This window comes from Ornithorhynchus anatinus, chromosome 2, assembly GCF_004115215.2.
Source record: "Ornithorhynchus anatinus isolate Pmale09 chromosome 2, mOrnAna1.pri.v4, whole genome shotgun sequence".
Lineage (NCBI taxonomy): Eukaryota > Metazoa > Chordata > Mammalia > Monotremata > Ornithorhynchidae > Ornithorhynchus > Ornithorhynchus anatinus.
The window spans coordinates 5,330,674-5,353,037 of NC_041729.1; the positions used below are offsets into that span (position 1 = coordinate 5,330,674).

At 49.9% G+C, this 22,364-nt stretch overlaps 1 protein-coding gene across 2 annotated transcripts in view; it reads left to right on the forward strand.

The window, feature by feature from the left end:
• The window catches only part of SRRM4 (serine/arginine repetitive matrix 4), a 166,100-nt gene that overhangs the window by 117,380 nt on the left and 26,356 nt on the right, over positions 1–22,364 (forward strand). For both annotated transcript variants that reach the window (XM_029048490.1, XM_029048497.1), the window contains exons 3-6: positions 2,065–2,151; positions 2,701–2,772; positions 12,890–12,916; positions 21,793–21,885. In XM_029048490.1, coding sequence (XP_028904323.1) covers positions 2,065–2,151; positions 2,701–2,772; positions 12,890–12,916; positions 21,793–21,885 — 279 coding nt within the window. The remainder of the gene's footprint in view (positions 1–2,064; positions 2,152–2,700; positions 2,773–12,889; positions 12,917–21,792; positions 21,886–22,364) is intronic.

Genomic DNA, 22,364 nt, shown 5'->3' on the forward strand with positions numbered 1-22,364 from the left:
AAGCGCTCAATAAATACGACTGAATGAATGACCCATCTCTCTCGGAAGGCCCCGCTCTCCACAGGCCATCGTTCTGGTTGTGGATCCAGAGAGTTTTCTTGGGAAAAATCTGGAAGTGGTTTACTGCCGCCTTCTTCGCGCCGTAAACTTGAGTCTCCACCCTCGACTCTCTCTCTCTCAGCACGGGGGAGTTTTGACTCGGAGCCGATGGCCTGCGTCTCGCTTGCCGCTGGCCAAGCTAGGAATGGAATGGACGTGTCTCTGCTCGACTCTCCCTCCCGTAGTCGAGACTGTAGCAGTGTTGGCATCTGTTAAACGCTTACTCTGTGCCGAGCACTGTTCTAAGCGCTGGGGTAGATACAGGGTCATCAGCTTGTCCCGCGTGAGGCTCCCGGTCTTCATCCCCATTTTCCAGATGAGGTCCCTGAGGCACAGAGAAGTGAAGTGACTCGCCCACAGTCCCACGGCTGCCGAGTGACTGAGCCGGGAGTCGAACTCATGACCTCTGACTCCCAAGCCCGGGCTCTTTCCGCTGAGCCACGCTGCTTCTCCGGTAGAGGACTGGAAGCTCTCCAGGTGCCACCCTGAGAGGGGATAGATGTATATACATCATCACTATAAATAAAGGGAATTATAACTATATGCACAAGTGCTGCGGGTGGGGGCGGGAAGGGGGTAGAGCAAAGGGAGCCAGTCGGGGGTGTAGAGGAAAAGAGGAGGGCGCTTAGACTGCCATGAGCTCGCTGGAGGGACGTCACGAAGCGTGGGGTCCGGAGAGTCAGCCGTGACTCCCACGAGAGCGGTGAGCGGGAACGCCCTCCCTCCTCACCTCCGCCAAGCTAATTCTCTTCCCCTCTTCAAATCCCTACTTAAAGCTCACCTCCTCCAAGAAGCCTTCCCAGACTGAGCTCCCCTTTTCCCTCCGCTCCCTCTACCCCCCCCTTCACCTCTCCATAGCTAAACCCTCTTCTCCCCCCTTTCCCTCTGCTCCTCCCCCTCTCCCGTCCCACCCCCTCGGCACCGTACTCGTCCGCTCGACTGTCTATATCTTCGTCACCCTATTTATTTTGTTTAATGAGATGTCCATCACCCTGATTCTATTTATTTGCCACTGTTTTAATGAGACGTTCTTCCCCTCGACTCTATTTGTCGCCACTGTCCTCGTCCGTCCGTCTCCCCCGATCAGACCGTAAACCCGTCAAAGGGCGGGGACCGTCTCTATCTGTTGCCGATTTGTCCATTCCAAGCGCTTAGTACGGTGCTCTGCACATAGTAAGCGCTCAATAAATACGACTGAATGAATGAATGACAAGGTCCCTCCAGACCCCGGGACAAGAGGACCCCTAAATTCTCACACTTTGTCTTTCAGCACGGCCTAGTGGATAGAGCCCAGGCGGGAGAGTCAGAGGACCTGGATTCTAATCCCGGCTCTGCCACTTGTCTGCAATGTGACCTTGAGCAAGTCACTTCACTTCTCCGGGCCTCATGGGGATTAAGACTCTAAGCCCCCGGTGGGACATGGACTGGGACCCACCTGACTAGCTTGTATCTACTCCAGGGCTCAGTACAGTGCCTGGCACATAGTAAGCACTTAACAATTACAAAAAAAATAAATCTGGATTCGGATTCTAATCCCGGTTCTGTCACCTACCTGCTGTGTGACTTTGGGCGATTCACTTCACTTTTCTGTGCCTCAGTTTCCTCATCCGTACGATAGGGAGTAAATGCCTGTTGGCCCACTTCCTTAGACTGTAAGCCCCAGGTGGGACAGATAATGTGACTGACCTGATGTGCTATTGTTTCTGTCCGTCTCCCCCGATTAGACTGTAAGCCCGTCAGTGGGCAGGGATTGTCTCTATCTGTTGCCAAATTGCCCATTCCAAGCGCTTAGTACAGTGCTCTGCACATAGTCAGAGCTCAATAAATACTACTGAATGAATAAATGTTGAATCTATCCCAGTGCTTACTAGGTTGCTAGGTATACAGTAAGCACTAAGCAACTACTGTTATTATTATCCTTATTATTATTATTATTACTACTATTATTATATTGTGTCCCAACAGTGCCTCCACCAACGAGTCTTCCACTCCACCACCGTCCTCCCGGAGCAAGAAGAAGAAAAAGAAATCCACGCGGAAGAGGAGAAGGAGGTGAGGGGGCTGGAGGGGAAGGGTGGGGGAGGAGGAGGGCGAAAGGGCAGGGGGGTCGGCAGGACCAGAAGCTGGGGTGACGGGCTGTGTGGCCTAATGGACAGAGCACCGGCCTGAGAGTCAGAAGGACCTGAGTTCTAATCCCACCTCCGGCATTTGTCCGCCATGCGTGACTTTGGGCTGGTCACTTCACTTCTCCGTGTCTCAGTTACCTCCTCTGTGAAAATGGGGGTTAAGACTGAGCCCCGTGTGGAACCTGGACTGTGTCCAACCTGACTTGTTGGATCTATCCCAGCGCTTAGTACAGTGTCTGCTGCGTAGTAAGAGCTTGACAAATACCACAGAGGGAAAAAAAAGGTGCGGGGAGAGAGGGATGCGGGGAGGGACAGAGGCCCGAGCTTTGTAACTCGTTGCGGACCGGGAGCGTGACTACCGATATTGTGCTCCACACACCGTAAGCGCTTTATAAATGTGATCGACTGGGTTTATAAATCTGATCGACTGGGTTTGTTCATGGTCTCAGGTTTTCCACGCCTCTTTCTCTTGCAGGTCTCCTTCCTACAGCCCTTCCCCAGTCAAGAAGAAGAAGAAGAAAAGCTCCAAAAAACGCAAGCGAAACAGGTATTCTCCCTCAAACGAGGACTGCCCACTCAGAGGGCTGAAATGGTCAGGATGAGGTCGTTAAGGCCGTCTCCTTGTTCCCAACTCCTTCCCGGCTCCTCCGGGCTCCGGGCTAGTTAGCCGAAGGTTGGAGATGCCTCTTGCTTAGCTCAAATTGGGCCGGATCTGAGGATTTCTAGGCCTCCCTTCCTCCCTCCCTCCTTCCTCTGCCGAAAGAGCCCGGGCTTGGGATTCAGAGGTCGTAAATTCTAATCCCGACTCCGCCACTTGTCAACTGCGTGACTTTGGGCAAGTCACTTCAATTCTCTGGGCCTCAGTGACCTCATCTGGAAAATGGGGATGAAGACCGGGAGCCCCACGTGGGACGACTTGATAACCTCGTATCTTTCCCAGTGCTTAGAACAGTGCTTGGCACATACCATCATCGTTATTATTATTCCCCTCCCCTCAGCACTGTGCTCGGCCGCTCATTTGTATATATTTTTATCACCCTATTTATTTTGTTAATGAGATGTACATCCCCTTGATTCTATTTATTGCTATTGTTTTTGTCTGTGTGTCTTCCCCCGATTAGGCTGCAAGCCCGTCAGGGATTGTCTCTATCTGTTGCCGAATTATACATTCCAAGTGCTTAATACAGTGCTCTGCACATAGTAAGCGCTCAATAAATACTATGGAATGAGTGAATGAATTATTCTGATTATCAGAACTGCCATCCCACCGGCATGGCCAAGTGGAAAGAACACAGGATTGGGACTCAGGAGCCCTGAGTTCTAATCCCAGCTCCACTGCCAGGTGACCTTGGGCAAGTCACCTGGTTTCTCTGGGCCTCGGTTTCCTCATCGGTAAAATTGGGGTTCAATATCCAGTGTCCTTCCTTCTTAGACTGGGAGTCCCCCTCTGGGCCAGGGACCTTATGTGATGTGATTATACTGATTCTATCCTAGCGCTTACTACAGTGCTTGGACCATAGTAAGCACTTAACAAATGTTGCAATTATTACTGTCGTTACTACGGGTGATGACGGAAGCAGGGAGAGGTGCTCCCAGGAGAATTTGGGGGATCCCACCCCACAACCCTAGTTTTCTCCCTCCGTTACAACAGCTTCCGACGTATGCCGACAAATCACCAGGCAGCAGCCGCCGAATGCCATGATGGATAGAGCCTGGGGCCTGGGAGTCAGAAGGTCACGGGTTCTAATCCCGGCTCCGCCATTTGTCCGCTGTGTGACCTTGGGCTAGTCACTTCACTTCTCAGGCCTAAATTCCCTCATCTGCAAAATGGGGATTAAGACTGAGTCCCATGTGGGACAGGAGCTGGGTCCAACCCAATTTGCTGTGTACGCCCTAGCACTTAGAGCAGTGCCTGGCATATAGTAAGCGCCTAACGAATACCACAGTTATTATAGTTATTGTTGACACCTTTCCTTCACCCTGGAGAACTTGGCTGAGGTAACAGAAATCACCCATGACCAGAGTCAAAGCCTGCCCCCTCATGAGTCCTGCCCCCTCATGCCTGCCAGAATCCACATGCAATTCCAGAGAAGTAGGGTGGCCTAATGGATAGAGCCCAGCCTGGGGAGTCAAAAGGACCTGGGTTCTCATCCCAGCTCTGCCACTTGTCTGCTCTCTGGCCTTGGTCAAGTCAATTTACTTCTCTGGGCCGCACTTACCTCATCTGTAAAATGGGGATTAAGGCTGTGAGGCCCAAGTGGGACAGGGACCGCGTCCAACTGGATTATCTTGTATCTACCCCGGCGCTTAGTACAGAGCTTGCATCTAGCTGAGGGATTAGTACCTGGAACATAGTGAGCGCTTTAACAAATACCATTAAAAAAAAGCAAAACTGGATGATCGAGGTCTGTCGTAGCCCAGATCTACAGAGGCAAACAACCGGCTAATTGAGGTCTGCCATAACTCAGGTCTACACAGGCCAAACGGCTGGATATTTGAGACTCTCCCAAAATGACCTTCGGCTTCAGTCTTGCATCAGTGTCAGCCCTAAAAATGACTTGGGAACATCCAGGTGATTAAGGGGAAGAAATGCATTTCTCTCAGCATGGCTCAGTGGCAAGAGCCCGGGCTTGGGAATCAGAGGTCGTGAGTTCTAATTCCAGCTCCGCCACTTCTCAGCTGTGTGACTTTGGACAAGTCACTTCACTGCTCTGGGCCTCAGTTCCCTCATCCGGAAATTGAGGATGAAGACTGTGAGCCTCACGCGGGACAACCTCTTACTTTGTATCTACCCCAGTGCTTAATACAATGCTTGGCACATAGTAAGCACTTAACAAGTACCATCATTATTATTATTAGCCTTGGTCCCCCAAGGAGCCGCCTGTCCCGATCTCTAACTCTCAGTCGATCAATCAATTGTATTTATTGAGTGCATACAGTATGCAGAGCATCGTACCAAGCACTTGGGAGAGTACAGTATAACAGAGTCGGTAGACACGTTACCTGCCCACAACAAGCTCGCAGCTTGGAGGGGGAAAACAGACATTAATATGAATAACTAAGTTATGGATATGGACGGACGTGCTGTGGGGCTGAGGGGTGAATAAAAGGAGCTGATCTGGGTGACAGAAGGGAGAGGGAGAAGAGGAAATGAGGACTTAGGAAAGGCCTCATGGAGAAGATGTGTCTTCAGTAAGGTTTAGAAGCGGAGGAGAATAATAGTCTGTCGATTATGAAGAGGGAAGGCATTCCGGGCCAGAGGCAGGACGTGGGTGAGAGATCGGAGGCGAGTTAGACGAGATGGAAGATGGTGAGTAGGTTGGGCGTTAGGTCTGTGGGCTGGGTTGGAGGAGGAGAGTAGCCAGGTGAGGGAGGACGGGGCAAGGGGATTGAGCGCTTTAAAGCCGACTCGGACGAGTTTCTGTTGGATGCGGGGGTGGATGGGCGACGAGATGGGTAACCCGTCCAAGAACAGGCTCTGCCGGGTGAAAACCGCCTCAGGGAGGTGGCATTTACAGGCCGAGGATAGCGTGCGTGGGGCGGACGTCTGGCGAGACCCAAACACTTCCCAGGGAGTGGGAGGCGACCATCGGCAGAGATTACAGGTAGGGAGTAGGCGGGACTCATTTATGAGGACAGACTCAAGCCGCCAAATAAAATACACCTTCCCAAAGTGACACTCTGGGAAGGCAGAGGCAACCGGCAAACACTTAAAAGGTGGGAACGGTCCAAAGAGGGAGAGACGAGTTGTTCAGCCCACAGAGGACTGTCGGTTGGGATGCGTCAAGCAGAGAAGCGGGGTGGTCTAGTGGATAGAGCACGGGCCTGGGCGTCAGAAGGACTCGGCTTCTAATCCCGGCGCCGCCAGTTGTCTGCTGTGTGACCTTGGGCAAGTTACTTCACGTCTCTGCGCCTCGGGTACCTCATCTGCAAAATGGGGATTAAGACTGCGATCGCCGCGTGAGACAGGGACTGTGTACAACCTGAATACCTTGTATTCATTCATTCAGTTGTACTTATTGTGCCTTTACTGTGTGCAAAGCACTGTATCTACCCTAGTACCTGGCACATAGTAAGAGCTTAACGAACACCATAAAAAAATCCAATACTATCCAGTCAATCGGTGGTATCTATTGAAGACCTTCTGTAAGCAGAGACTTCTATAAGCAAAGCACTGTAGTAAGGGATTGGGAGAGTAACTAAAACAGAAATTTACTGAGCCCCTGCCCTGCATAGAGCACTAGACTATGCACTGAAGAAGCGGTGCTCGGAGAAGCAACATGGCTTAGTGGATAGTGCACGGGCCTGGGAGCCAGAAGGACCTGGGTTCATTCATTCATTCATTCGATAGTATTTATTGAGCACTTACTATGTGCAGACCACTGTACTAAGCGCTTGGAATGGACAAATCGGTAGCAGATAGAGACAGTCCCTGCCCTTTGATGGGCTTACAGTCTAATCGGGAGAGACGGACAGACGAGAACAATGGCAATAAATAGAATCGAGGGGATGAACATCTGATTAAAACAATAGCAAATAAATAGAATCAAGGCGATGTACATCTCATTAACGAAATAAATAGGGTAATGAAGATATATACAGTTGAGCGGACGAGTACGGCGCTGAGGGGATGGGATGGGAGAGGGGGAGGAGCAGAGGGAAAGGGGGGAGAACAGGATTTAGCTGCGGAGAGGTGAAGGGGGGTTAGAGGGAGCAGAGGGAAAAGGGGAGCTCAGTCTGGGAAGGTCTCTTGGAGGAGGTGAGCTTTAAGTAGGGTTTTGAAGAGGGGAAGAGTGTTAGTTTGGTGGAAGTGAGGAGGGAGGGCGTTCCGGGACCCCGGGAGGATGTGGGTCGGGGGTCGCTGGCAGGATAAGCAAGAACGGGGGACGGTTAGGAGGTGGGCGGCGGAGGAGCGGAGCGTGCCGGGTGGGCGGTGGAAAGAGAGAAAGGAGGAGAGGTAGGAGGGGGCGAGGTGATGGAGAGCCTCGAAGCCTAGAGTGAGAAGTTTTTGTTTCGTGCGGAGGTCGATAGGCGACCACTGGAGGTTTTTAAGAAGGGGAGTGACAGGCCCAGAGCGTTTCTGCAGGAAGATGAGCCGGGCAGCGGAGTGAAGAATAGACTGGAGCGGGGAGAGAGAGAGGAGGAAGGGAGATCAGAGAGCGGGCTGACACAGTAATCTAGCCGGGATATTACGAGTCCTGGTTCCACCCCTTATCTGCTGTGTGACCCGGAGCAAGTCATTTCACTTCTCTGGACCTCAGTTCCCTCATCTGTAAAATGGGGATTAAGACTCTGAGCCTCATGTGGGACACAGACTGTTTCCAACCTGTTACTTTGTATCTACCCCAGCACTTAGAACAGTGTTAAGTGTTTAACAAATATCTTAAAAAAAAAAAAGTGGACTGTGTCCAATCTCATTATGGTGTATCTATCCCGGCGCTTCCCCTCTCAGGGTCGCACCTGGAGAGTTTCCAGTCCTCTACCAGTCTTGGCTAAGGGAGGGAGAGTCAAGCGGAGGCCTGCCCGTTCCATTCCTAGATTAGCCAGTGGCTAGCGAGGGGCAGGCCGTCGGCTACAAGTCAAAACTCCCCCATGCTGGGCAGCAGCGGCACGGGAGAGAGTCGAGGGCGGAGACTCAAGCTGACTGCACGGAAGGCAGCGATGGTAAACCACTTCCTGATTTTCCCCAAGAAAACTCTCTGGATCTACTACCAGAAGGATGGCCGATGGAGAGCGGGGCCTTCTGGGAGAGATGTGTCCTTGGTGTCGCTATGGGCCAGAGACGGCTCGACGGCAAAAGACAATAATAAAAATAATAATAATAATGTTGGTATTTGTTAAGCGCTTACTTACTAAGCGCTGGGGTAGATACAGGGTAATCAGGTTGTCCCACGTGAGGTTCACAGTCTTCATCCCCATTTTCCAGATGAGGTCACTGAGGCACGGAGAAGTGAAGTGACTTGCCCACAGTCACACAGCTGACAAGTGGCAGAGCCGGGATTCGAACCTATGACCTCTGACTCCCCAGCCCGGACTCTTTCCACTGAAGACAAGACCCCATTGCTTAGTAGAATGCTTGGCACATAGCAAGCACTTAACAAGCACCATAGTTATTATCAGAGAGAGTAGGGGGCAAAGCTGACTTCCGAGATAGGGTCACACCTCCCAAAAGAGGGAAGGGATTGCTCTTTCTCGGGCACAGCAGAAAAACCCAATCCATGGGGAATTGAAACAGGGTGGCCTATTGGATAGAGTCCGGTCCTGGGAGTTAGTGCTCAGTAACTTGTCTGCCATGGGACCTTGAGCAAATCACTTCAGTCCTCTGGACCTCAGTTCCCTCATCTGCCAAATGGGGATGAAGCCCGTGAGCCCTAGATGGGACAGGGATTGTGTCCAAAATGATTAGCTTGTATCTTCCCCGGTGCTTAGAACAGTGCCTGGACTATAGTAAGCGTTTAATGAATACCATAAAAAAAAAACAGAGGGTGCCGAGTGGACAAGGTAGGTGGCTTGGCTTCCCCCACCCCCAATTCCTTGGTCACTGTGATGTGCCAAGCTCAGGTGCTTTGGGATTGGGTTCAGGGGGAAGGGAAGGCTATGAGGGGTTGCCCTAGCTGGTGGCATCTTGCCCTCTGGGACCCCCCCCGGCATCCTCCATCCCCTGGTTGGCTTAGCGGCCTACTCCACGCCCCCAAGAAACCACCGGGAATTCCCAAAACTTTCCAAACACCTCTGACCTGATTTTTACATTGTTGTTGATGATATTTGTTCAGCACTTATTCGGTGTCGACACAGTTCTAAGCGCTTGGGTAGTCATTCATTCATTCAGTCGTATTTACTGAGCGCTTACTGTGTGCAGAGCACTGTACTAAGCTCTTGGGAGAGGACAGTAGAACAGTAAACTGATACATTCACCGCCTACAAGGAGCTTACGGTGATACGAGCTAATCGGGTAGACACAGTCTCTGTCCCACATGGGGCCCATAGATTAAGTAGGAGGGAGAACAGGTATTTAATCCCCATTTTACGGTTGAGGAAACTGAAGCACTAAGTTAAGTGACTTGCCCAAGGTTATACAGCGAGCAATTCATTCATTCATTCAATAGTATTTATTGAGCGCTTACTATGTGCAGAGCACTGTACTGAGCGCTTGGAATGGACAGACCGGTAACAGAGACAGTCCCCGCCCTTTGACGGGCTGACAGTCTAATCGGGGGAGCAATTGGCAGAGTCAGGATTAGAATCAATCAGTGGTATTTACTGAGCACTAACTGTGTGCAGAGCACTGCGCTCAAAGCTTGGAAGAGTACAATATAACAATATAAATGTGTTCCCTGCCCACATGGGCTTACAGCCTAGGAGGGGAAACTGACATTAATAGAAATAAATAAATGATGGGAATGAACATAATTGCTGTCGGGCTGGGGGAGGGGTGAATTAAAGGAGCAAATCCAGATAATGAATAATAATAATGATGGTTATGGTATTTATTAAATGCTTACTATGTGCCAGGCACTGTACTAAATGCTGGGATTGGATACAAGCAAATAGGGATGGACACAGGGCCTGTCCCAGGTGGGGCTCACAGTCTCCGTCCCCATTTTACAGATGAGGTAACTGATTGCTATTGTTCTCGTCTGTCCGTCTCCCCCGATTAGACCGTAAGCCCGTCAAGGGGCAGGGACTGTCTCTTTCTGTTACCGATTTGTCCATTCCAAGCGCTTAGTACAGTGCTCTGCACATAGTGAGCGCTCAATAAATACTATTGAATGAATGAATGAAAAGTGAAAAGACTCGCCCAAGGTCACACAGTAGACCAGGAGTGGTGCCGCAAGGGTGACGCAGAAGACAACCAGGTCCTGTCACCTGTCACCCCCGCCTCCGTCCGGTCCACGGTGTATTTTTTTAAATGTCATTTGTTAAGTGCTTACTTACTATTCGTTCATTCAATCCTATTTATTGAGCGCTTACTGCGTGCAGAACGCTGTACTAAGGGCTCGGGAAGTACAATTCAGCAACAAATATGTGCCTGGCCCTGTACTAAACACTGGGGGAGGTACGAGCTAATCAGTTGAACCCAGTCCCTGTCCCGCATGGGGCTCACAGTCTCAATCCCCATTTTAAAGATGAGGGAACTAAGGCACAGAGAAGAGAAGTGACTGGCCCGTGGTCACACAGCAGGCAAGTGGAGAAGTCGGGATTAGAACCCAGGCCCTTCTGGCTCCCGGGCTCACTATCCATTAGGCCACACCACTTCTCAGCGTGTCGAGTCTGGACTCATTCCTCTGGGCGTTTGAGGCGTGTGGGGGTTGGTTGGGAGGGTGACCCAGGAGTTATTGTTAGAACGTCACAGCTTTAAGTAGTCAACCCGAACTTCTGCTTTAACTCGAACTGCCGGTCCTCCAAACCCCTGCAGGACCGGACTCATCTCCGAGGTATCAAACCAAGGGCCGGGTCGCGGACAGTCCGACGCACCAGGAAAACATCCCCAGTCCTTGGGAAGAAAGGCCTGCTGGAAATCCAAAGTTATCATTAGCCGGGCGGGGAAGCAGTTTGGTCCAGCAGAAAGAGCACGGGCCTGGGAGTCAGAGGACCTGGGTTCTAATCCCACATGTCTGCTGTGTGACCTTGGGCAAGTCGCTTCACTTCTCTGGGCCTCGGTTACTCCACCCGTCAAATAACAATGGTGGTATTTGTTCATTCATTCATTCATTGAATAGTAGAATAATAATAATAATGTTGGTGTTTGTTAAGTGCTTCTTATGTGCAGACCACTGTTCTAAGCGCTGGGGTAGACACAGGGTCATCAGGTTGTCCCTCACGAGGCTCACAGTCTTCATCCCCATTTTACAGATGAGGCCCAGAGAAGTGAAGTGACTTGCCCGCAGTCACACAGCTGTATGAGTAGCAGAGCACTGTATTAAGCGCTTGGAATGTGCACTTCGGCAACAGATATCTGTTAAGTGCTTACTATGTGCAAAGCACTGTTCTAAACGCTGGGGGCGGGGAATACAGGTGATCAGGTTGTCCCACGTGGGGCTCACAGTTTTAATCCCCATTTTACAGATGAGGCAACTGAGGCACAGAGAAGTAAAGTGACTTGCCCAAAGTCACACGGCTGGAAAGTGGTGGAGTTGGGATTAGAACCCGTGATCTCTGACTCCCAAACCCCGAATCTTTCAACTGAGCCACGCTGTCAAATGGGGATTAAATCCTACTTCCCCCTACTTAGACTGCAAGCCCTGTGTGCGACAGGGACTGTGTCCAACCTGGTTATCTTGTACCTACCCCAGTGATTAAAGCAGTGCTTGGCACATAGAAAGCACTTAACAGCTATTATTATTATTATTATTATTATTATTAGCTGCAGAAATGATTATAAGGATGAAAGTCATTAAAGTCTTTTTTGCTGTGCACTGGCTTCCATTCAGCAGGAACATCTAGACTGTAAGCCCGGTGTGGGAGGGATTGTCTCTCTTTATTGCTGAATTGTTCTTTCCAACCGCTTAGTACAGTGCTCTGCACATAATAAGCGCTTAATAAATACAATTGAATGAACTTCGAATACATGTATTTACCCAAGAGAATTTTCTCTTGAAAATAGCTGAGAAGCAACGTGGCTCAGTGGAAAGAGGCTGGGCTTGGGAGTCAGAGGTCGTGGGTTCTAATCCCGGCTCCGCCGCTTGTCAGCTGGGTGACTTTGAGCCAGTTGCTTAACTTTTCGGTGCCTCAGTTCCCTCATCTGTAAAATGGGGATGAAGACTGTGAACCCCACCTGGGACAACCTGATAATCTTGTATCTCCCCCAGCCTTTATAACAGTGCTTGGCACATAGTAAGAGCTTAGCAAATACCATTATGATGATGATGATGATGATGAGAATTTATTAGGGCTGAAACCTGAATTGTCAAATGTGGGAAAACCAGATTCTGTGGAGGATGGCTAATATCTGGGGGGGGGCGGGAATCAGTCTGGCACAAGCTTGCTTTGGGCAGGGAACATGTCTAACCAACTCCGTTACATCATTATACTGTACCCTCACAAGCGCTTAGTTTAGTGTTCTGCACGAAGTAAGCGCTCAATAAATATGGTAGTGATGTTGGTATTTGTTAAGCGCTTACTATGTCCCCGTCCCAAATAGGGCTCACTGTCTTAATCTCCATTTTCCAGGTGAGGGAACTGAGGCCCAGAGAAGCTGAGTGACTTGCCTTTGGTCACCCAGCAGACAAGTGGCAGAGTCAGGATTAGAACCCAGGTCCTTCTGATTTCCAGGCCCAGTCTCTAGCCACTAGGCCACGCTGCTTCTCATGAAGCATTCCAGTAGGCAGGAATGGCTAACGTAGGATTTTGATCACACTGCTACTTGCCAGGGCCTCATCACCGTGACAACTTGGCAGTTGGTTCTCTTCTTCCCCCAACCCGCTACCTATTTCTCCCACCCTCTCGGATGGCAATCTTAAGCCTCGGCCTCCATCCTTTCGGGATTTCCCCGAATCCCATTCAGATTTTTCTTAAATCTCATTCTGCGAACCCGAGAGAGAAATGCACACGTAAATCGGTTGGGAGAATCTAATCAGGCACCCGTGACCCCCTCTAGGTACCCTGAACAGTCTTCAAAAAGGGAAGAGGAATACAATCTATCTGTCTTGTTCCCTTTTTTGCAGGTCCTCCTCCAAGAAAAGAAGACACAGGTAAGAGTCTCCCTGGCTTCCTCGGTTATCTTTTTGTGCCAAGAGAAGCGTTGTGGCCCAGAGCGTAGGCCTGGGAGTCAGAAAGATCTGGGTTCTAATCCTGGCTCTGTCACTTGTCTGCTGTGTGACCTTGGGCCAGCTTCTCTGTGCCTCAGAACCCTCATTTGTAAATTGGGGATCGAAATGGGGAGCCCCTCGTGGGACATGGACCGTGTCCAACGTGATTACCTTGTACCTACCCCAGGGCTTAGTACCGTGCTTAGCTTGTAGTAAGTGCTTACCATAAACCGTCATTATCATTATTATTATTATTTGCTTTCAGATAGCTCAGAGGAAGGCATCACTCGAATCTCTGCTCTGTGTCTGTGTTAGTTTCACAGATGGACAGAATGGTGATGGGATGAGGCATGGGGAGAGGGAGAGGGAGAAAGAGAGAGGGAGAGAGAGAAGGAGTCAGAAGGACCTGGGTTCTAAACACGCTGCATGTCCGGTGACCCCCTCCATGTGAGCCGGCGCCCTGATCCCGGGCCGGGGTTCTAATCCCACCTCCGCCACTCATCTGCCGTGTGACCTTAGGCAAGTCGCTTCACTTCTCTGGGCCTCAGTTCTCTCATCTGTAAAATGGGGATTGAGACCGTGAGCCCCATGTGGGACAGGGATGGATTAGCTTGTGACTACCCCGGTGCTTAGAACAGTGCCTGCCACGTAGTAAGCGCTTGACAAACATCATATTAAAAAAAAAAAGAGCGAACGGGAGAGAAAGAGACAGAGAGATGGGGAGAGTGAGACAGAGTAAGAATGAAACATAGAGGGGAGAGAGAGAGGGAAAGAGACATGGTCAGAGGGGGGAAAGAGAGGGAGAGAAAGACACATAGAGGGGGAGTGAAAAGGAAGAGGAAAGAAAGGGGAAAGGGGGGAGAGAGGAGTGAGAGGAAGAGAAAAGAGGGGGAGAAGGAAAGAGAGGAGAATGAAGAGAGGGAGAAAGAGGGAGAGAGAGAGGCCCAGAGAGAAGGGAAGAGAAAGAGAGAAAAGGAGAGAAAGGGGGAGAAAGAAAGAGACACTGAGAGGGGGGAGAGGGAGAGAGAGAGAGAGAGAGGGAAGGGGAGAAGTGAAAGAGAGAAAGAAAGAAGCGGTAAGAAGGAGAGAGAGGGAGAAAACACACTCCAAGAGAGGCAGAACTCTCCCCTTGCACCACTTAGACATGGAGTTCTGATTCCTCCTCAGATGGTAACTGCCTTCTCTCCTCCTCTTCTTTTTCTCCCGGCAGCTCACTGCCATCACCCGGGAAGTCTGGGGTCTGTGGCTCTGCAGCCCATCTAATGATATTAATGTTAATAATAATAATTGTGGTATTTGTTAAGCACTCACTATTGGCTAGGCACTACAATAAACTCTGGGGAACAGACAAGATGTCCGGGTCCCACATGGGGCTCCCATTCTAAGTAGAAAGGAGAAGAGATGCTGAATCTCCATTTTGCAGATGAGGGAACGGAGGCACAGGGAAGTGAAGTGACTTGCCCAAGGTCACGGGGCAGAAAAGTGGCAGGGCCAGGATTAGAACCCAGGTCCTCGGACTCCCAGGCCCGGGCTCTTTCCCATGGGCTCCGTGGCTTTCCCTAGGGTCACCCTCGGTTCAGGATGGGGAGGAGAGTAGCCAGGTCGTGGGCTTTCAGATTGCAGGGCCCTCTCTCTCCCCTCCCTCCCTTCTCTCTCTCTCTCTCTCTCCATCCTTCCTCCCTCCCTTCCTTCCCCCTTTCCTCTCCCTTTTCTCCCCGCTCCTCTCTCCTTCCCTCCCTCTTCCCTTCCCCCAGATCCTGGTCCTGGGAGTCAGAAGGTCATGGGTTCTAATCTCAGCTCCTCCAATGTTTGCTCTGAGACCTTGGACCAGTCACTTAACTTCTCCGTGCCTCAGTTATCTCATCTGTAAAATGGAGATTGAAACTGTGTGCCCCACATGGGACACGGACTGTGTCCAACCCGATTTGCTCGTATTCACCCCAGCGCTTAGTACAGTGCCTGGCACATAGTAAGCGCTTAACAAATACCATAATTTATTATTATTATTCTCTCTCCTTCCTTCCTCTTTTGCTTCCTCCACATCCCTCCCTTCCTCCTTCCTCTCTGCCTCCCTACCTCAGACTGCACCACCCTGCTCCTCACCCTCACCCTGGCCTGCCCTGAAAGCCAGATTGAGGCTGGGAAAGGCCCCTGAGGGTGGTATTTACTGAGCACTTACTGATGGACTCCGGGCAGTGCCCCACCCATTTCTAGAAAACCTCATTTGCCTCCATATTTAATAAGAATAATAATGGTTGTATTTGTTAAGCGCTTACTATGTTCAAAGCACTGTTCTAAGCGCTGGAGATTACAAGGTGATCAGGTTGTCCCACGCGGGGCTCACGGTTTTAATCCCCATTTTACAGATGAGGGAACTGAGGCCCAGAGAAGTGAAGTGACTTGCCCAAAGTCACCCAGCGGTCAAGCGGCGGAGCCGGGATTAGAACCCATGACCTCTGACTCCCAAGCCCGGGCTCTTTCCACTGACCCACGCTCCTTCTCCGTTCTCCATATTTGTCACTCACAGCTCTTCTCAGTGTTTACCCTGGGAGCAAAGTCTCCTTTCAAGTGGTTATTTGCTCATCCTTCCCACACTCATTCATTCAGTGGTATTTATTGAGTGCTTACTGTGGGCAGAACACTGTACTAAGCGCTTGGGAGAGGACAACACCACAATAAAGAGACACATTCCCTGCCCACCACAAACTTAAAGCCTAGAGGCGAGGAGGCAGTCATCGATACAGAGAATTCCCACTCTCAGTCTCCCAACCGCCCCTTTTCTCCTTTCTAACACCACCACATACACAGAGATACACACAAACACACGCAAACACTCCCTGCCTCACCTTCCCTAAAATGGGGATTGAGACTGTGAGCCCCAGGTGGGACAGGGACTGTTTCCAACCCCATTAGCCACAACTCTTAGAACAGTGCCTGACACGTAATAAGCGCTTAACGAATCCTATTATTATTATCCTGTCCCTCAAAACAGGGCTGCCATGTTAAGGAGCCAAGCAATTTTCCCTTTCCTAGAACAGGCATTGTTTCCTCTCTCCTGGGAAAGTGGACTTAGCCCACTACTTTCCCTAGCCCGAGCAACAAACCAGACCATGGCACTGGCCAGGATGGTTTTTCTGGGACTGTGATTAGCGTCCGGCGTCTCATCGCGACCGGGTGATACAGCGTGTTTTAAACATTACGTGTCTTGGATTTTAGTTAGAATTTCACATCTTCCGATTAATTAGCTATTTCTCATTTAGCTCCTCGAGCCCAAAAAGTAAAAGAAAGGAAGAAAGAAAACACAAAAAACAGTAAGTAGTCCCTCTCTAACCTGTGTGTGAGGACCTGCCCCTTTAAAAGTCAGGATTTTTTCAAGTGGGATGTGTGTGTATGTTTGTGTGAGCGCGTTTAATCAGATGTGTGTACAATCGATAAAGATTTCCTAAGGAGCTGCAATGCAGGTTCCAACTGTTTCTTGTTTTATTAGCTGGTAGTAGAAATTTAAATCAGATAACACCGCCCGCAGAGTTCAGTTCACTGCCAAATGAAAAAGGAATCTGGTTTCAAACCCCAGACCTGCAAATATTGGCATCTGTTTTCCCATCAACTACGGTTAGGCTCTTAAAGGAAGGGTCAAAGCAGGCTGGGTGAAATCAAATTTTTCTCCTGAGGAGGTCAAGGGAATCCTCCCCCCTCCCTTCCCCGTCCCTCAGCACTGTGCTCATTTGTATATATTTTGATTATCCTATTTATTTTGTTAATGAGGGGTACGTCCCCTTGGTTCTATTTATTGCGATTGTTGTCTTGTTTTTGTCCGTCTCCCCCGATTAGACTGTAAGCCCGTCGATGGGCAGGGATTGTCTCTATCTGTTGCTGAATTGTCCACTCCAAGCGCTTAGTACAGTGCTCTGCACAGAGTAAGCGCTCAGTAAATACTATTGAATGAATGAATGAACCCCATTTACTTGTATCCACCCCAACGCTTAGTACAGAGCCTGGCACAAAGTAAGTGCTTAACAAATACCATAGTAATAATCATTATTATAATAACAATTCAATAAATTATATTGAATGAATGAATGAGAGGGGTGCTTTGTGCCTCTGAGAACATTAGTTCAGTCTTTTTCTTTTTCTTTCTTTTTTTTTTGTGGTATTTGTTAAGCACTTATTATGTGCCAGGCACTGTACTAAACTCCGGGGTTGTTACAAGCTAATCAGGTTGGACACAGTCTCCGTCCCACGCGTGGCTCACAGTCTTAATCCCCCATTTTGCCGATGAGGTAACTGAGGCAGAGAGAAGCGAAGCGACCGGCCCAAGGTCAAGCAGCAGACAAGGGGTGGAGACGGAACTAGAACCCAGGTCCCGGCCCAGGCTCTAACCACTAGGCCACACTGCTTCTCTGCTCAGATCTGCAACGACCCAGAGACAGCGAGCGAGGGTCAGCGAGGGAATAATGATGTTGGTATTTGTTAAGCGCTTACTATGTGCAGAGCACTGTTCTAAGCGCTGGGGTAGATACAGGGTGATCAGGTTGTCCCACGTGAGGCTCACAGTTGATCCCCATTTTCCAGATGAGGGAACTGAGGCCCAGAGAAGTGAAGTGACTCGCCCACAGTCACACAGCTGACAAGTGGCAGAGCCGGGATTCGAACCCATGAACTCTGACTCCCAAGCCCGGGCTCTTTCCAATGAGCCACGTTGCTCCCAGCGTGATGAAGGGACAGAATAAGAAGCTCCAAGAGGCCTTAAAGCACTGGAGGGGTGGTGGACAGGACCCTCTCACCTTTGCCGATTTGTACATTCCAAGCGCTTAGTACAGTGCTCTGCACATAGTAAGCGCTCAATAAATACTATTGAATGAATGAATGGAGGTGGAGAACCAAAGCAGAGGCTAACGGTCCCCTGAACCGACGGATCTCGGGCTCAGTCCTCCACGTGACCTTCTAGAAGTGGTACAAGAGAACCGGAAAGTGCTTCCGGTCCTCACGATTTCATTCATTCGTTCCATCACTCATTCAATCGTATTTATTGAGCGCTTACTGTGGGCAGAACACTGTACTAAGCGCTTGGAAGAGTACAATACGATAATAAACGGACGCATTCCCTGCCCACAAGGAGTTTACAGTCTAGAGGACTTTCCCCACACTGGGGCCGATTCGCCCTACTGTGAGAAGATCCCCATCCCCACAGCACAAATGTATGTATCTGTAATTTATTTATGTGTTTATTTATCTATTTATTTATATTAATCTCTCTCTCCCCCTCTAGACTGTGAGCTCGTTGTGAGCAGGAATGTGTCTGTTGTTATAGTGTACTGTCGCAAGCGCTTAGTAATAATAATGTTGGTGCTTGTTAAGCGCTTACTATGTGCAGAGCACTGTTCTAAGCGCTGGGATAGATCCAGGATAATCAGGTTGTCCCACATGAGGCTCACAGTTAATCCCCATTTTACAGATGAGGGAACTGAGGCCCAGAGAAGTGAAGTGACTCGCCCACAGTCACACAGCTGACAAGTGGCAGAGGCGGGATTCCCTCTGGCTCCCAAGCCCGGCCTCTTTCCACCGAGCCACGCTGCTTCTCTAGTAGGGTGTTCTGCACATAGTAAGTGCTCAGTAAATATGATCGAATGAAAGATTTAGGCGCAGTCTTGCCTGGAGGCAGAGGGATGGATTCGTTGGCCTTTGGGAGGGTCAACCAAAGATGTCAGACGGAGCAGGGCTCTGAAGGCCCCAGATTGCGTAATGGTTTTCCAAGGCCTCTGGCAAAGGATGTCAAGATAGGAAGTCAGGATAGGGGCAGTCTGGGCCTCATCAGGCCCCAGGCTCGACCCTCCTTGGGCCGGCTCCTCCCATCCAGCCCCCAGACTCTAAAATCTCCTCAGGCCCAGAGAAAAAGGGCCACTTCGGACCCCTGAGATGGAGACGCAGTCAGCCCCTGGCCAACAGGGTCCAACGTCAGGGAAGGCGAGCCGGAAGACGGGACTGTGGATCAGCAGCGAGAAGCGGCGTGGCTCAGTGGAAAGAGCCCGGGTTTGGGAGTCAGAGCTCATGGGTTCTAATCCCGGCTCTGCCACTTGTCTGCTGCGTGACCTTGGACAAGTCACTTCACTTCTCTGGCCTCAGTTATCTCATCTGTAAAAATGGGGATTGAGACTGTCAGCCCCACAGGGGACAACCCGGATACCTTGTATCTACCCCAGCGCTTAGAACAGTGTTTGACACATAGTAAGCGCTTAACAAATACCATAATTATTTATTACTATTATTATTACCAGGTTCGAGGGTGAAGGCAGGCCTCTGCTACAGAAATGACCCCGGGGGCCATTCAGAAGCCTAAGTGAATTTTTAAAATCTGAATTGATTATAGACCCTGATTTTCAAATCAACAGGGTAGACCGGGATAATGTGGAGGTGTTCTTGGAGGGCTGTTTCCTGTTTCTAATGAGCAGTTGTTATTTTTTATTACTAGCATGAGAGTCCATAAGCAAAGGAGGGGGCAGAAAGGGCACATTTGTGAATTATGGGCAGGTGTTTCATCCGTGCAGAATGGCTCCCTTCACAACAAGAAGTGCAAGATTAAGATGTGATCCCTGATCTTAAGGGGAAGCAGGTTGGCCTAACGGAAAGATCACAGGCCTGGAGTAGGAAGGACCTGGGTTCTAATCCCGACTCCATCCCTTGTCTGCTCGGTGACCTTAGGCAAGTCATTTACTTCTCTGTGCCTCAGTTACCGCATCTGTAAAAAGGGGATTAAGACTGTGAGCGGCATGTGGGACACAGAGCGTGCCCAATCTGATTAGCCTGATTCATTTGTATCTAGCCCAGCACTTAGTACAGTCAGTGGCACATAGTAAGCGCTCAACCAGTACAATTAAAAAAAGGAGTTTGCAGTCTAGCAGGAGAGGCAGACACTAAAATAAATTACAGATAGGGAGAAAGAGTATAAAGATAAGAATATAAGTGCTATGGAGTCGGTCAGAGGCCGGTGGGTTGGCGAGTGAACATGTTGAAGTGGAAGATGAGGGAGAGATACGGGTGGGGAGATGAGAGATTAATCACGGAAGGCGTCCTGGAGGAATTGGGATTTCAGAAGGGCTCTGAAGATAGGAGTAAGGAATGATCTGCCGGACACGACGTGAAAGGGAAGGGAATTCCAGACAGGAGGGACGCAGATTAGAATTTCCTATGATCCCTTTCAGCCATCTGGAAAGATGACCAGAGGAATATAGAGGATCAGGACCAGTCAGGCCTGAAGAAGACCGAGAGGGGAAAAGGGTGGAAGTTTAACAGTATCGTGGAGGAACATGACAGGGCAAACGCAGAAATGTTGTTTGCCAAATCCCACAATTCCAGGAAGAGGCGTTTTCTTTTGATATTAATCATTTACTTTGTGCCAGACACTTTTCTAAACCCTGGGGTAGATATAAAGTAATCAGGTTGGACACAGTCCGTGTCTCACATGGGGATCACGGGCTTAATCCCCACTTTACAGATGACGTAACTGAGGCCCAGAGAAGTGAAGTGACTTGCCCGAGATCCCACAGCAGACAAGTTGGTGGAGTTGGAATTAGAATCCAGGACCTTCTGACTCCCAGACCCATGCTCTATCCACTAGGCTATGCTGCTTCTCAGGTATTCCCACTGAAGATTGAAGGTGGACCGATCAGAATGAGCAGTGAAAACTCTTATTTACCCAAAAGATGATAAACATGGGATTTCTTCCCGTGGGAAATTCCAGATGGTTCAAGAAGGGTTTTTACAGGAATCCATAATGGTTTACTAGAGGGAAAGTAAGAAGGGCGTGGCCTAGTGGATAGAGCATGGACCTGGGAGTCAGAAAGACCTGGGTTCTAATCCACTCCGTCACTTATCTGTTGTCTGATCTTGGGCAGGTCACTTAAGGTCTCTGCCTCAGTTACCTCATCTGTAAAATGGGGATTAAGACTATGAGCAGCGTGGCGTAGTAGCTAGAGCCCGGACCTGGATGTCAGAAGGTCATGGGTTCTAATCCCGGATCTGCCACTTGTCTGCCGTGTGACGTTGGGCAATACACTTTACTTCTCTGGCCCTCAGTTACCTCATCTGTAAAATGTCGATTACAGTCGATTAGACTGTAAGCCCGTCAAACGGCAGGGACTGTCTCTATCTGTTGCCGACTTGTTCATCCCAAGCGCTTAGTACAGTGCTCTGCACATAGTAAGCACTCAATAAATACTATTGAAAAAAATGGGGATTGAAATTGTGAGCCCCACTTGGGACAGGGACTGTGCCCAACTTGACTTACTTGTGCCACCCCAGCGCTTAGTACAGTGCCCGGCACATAGTAAGCACTTAACAAATACCACAATTATTATTATTATGTGGGACAGGAACTGTGCCCAACCCAATTACCTTGTATCTACTCCAGCGCTAATACAGCGCCTGGCACATAGTAAGCACTTAACAAACACCGCCATTATTATGATGATGAAGAAATACAGAGGGAAAATTTAAGTACGTTCGGTGGTCCAGGCCTCGGGACTAGGATGAAGGATGCTAAGGAAGCCCTGGGCTTCCTTCCAAGGATCCCGGGTTGGATGGAGGGATGATGGGGTGTCTGACTCAGTGGCACCCTCAATGACGGTCTCATGTCCCGGGTCCGTTAACGGGACGTCTGTCCGCCCTCGAGCAGCTTGACCTGGGGCCACATCCCCAGTGGGAGAAGCTGCTGGCCGGGGGCGGGTCTCCGGAGGTGCCCACGGGACACGGGCCCGGGGACCATTCGCAGAGAAAGAGCCGAGCCGAAGAGCCATTCTCTCTCTTTGCTCCGTCTCCCCAAGATCTCGGAGCCGGCCCCGAAAATCGCATCGTCGGCATCGCCACCACGCCCGGTCCGACAGCTCTGAGTCCCGTTTCTCCAGCTGCTCCAGCAGGTAACGGCGCTCTCTTTCCCGAGTGGAGAGGGGCTTCAAAAAAATGTCCCTCCGTGCCCCCTTCCCCCTACCCGTCCTTTCTCTGCCACCCACTTTTATTCTTTCTTTCATTCAGTGGTGTTTAAAAGTGGCTCAGGGGAAAGAGCCCGGGCTTGGGAGTCAGAGGACGTGGGTTCTAATCCCGGCTCTGCCACTCATCTGCTGTGTGACCTTGGACAAGCCACTTAACTTCTCTATGCCTCTGTTACCTCATCTGTAAAATGAGGATTAAGACTGTGAGCCCCACGTGGGAAAATCTGAGTACCTTGTATCTATCCTAATGTTTAGAACAGTGCTCCGCATGTAGTAAGCACTTAAAAATACCATTATTATCATTATTATTATTATTTATTAAACACTTACTGTGTGCTGAGCACTGTACTAAGTGCTTGGGACAGTACAATAGAACAATAATGAGACACATTCCCTACCCACAGCAA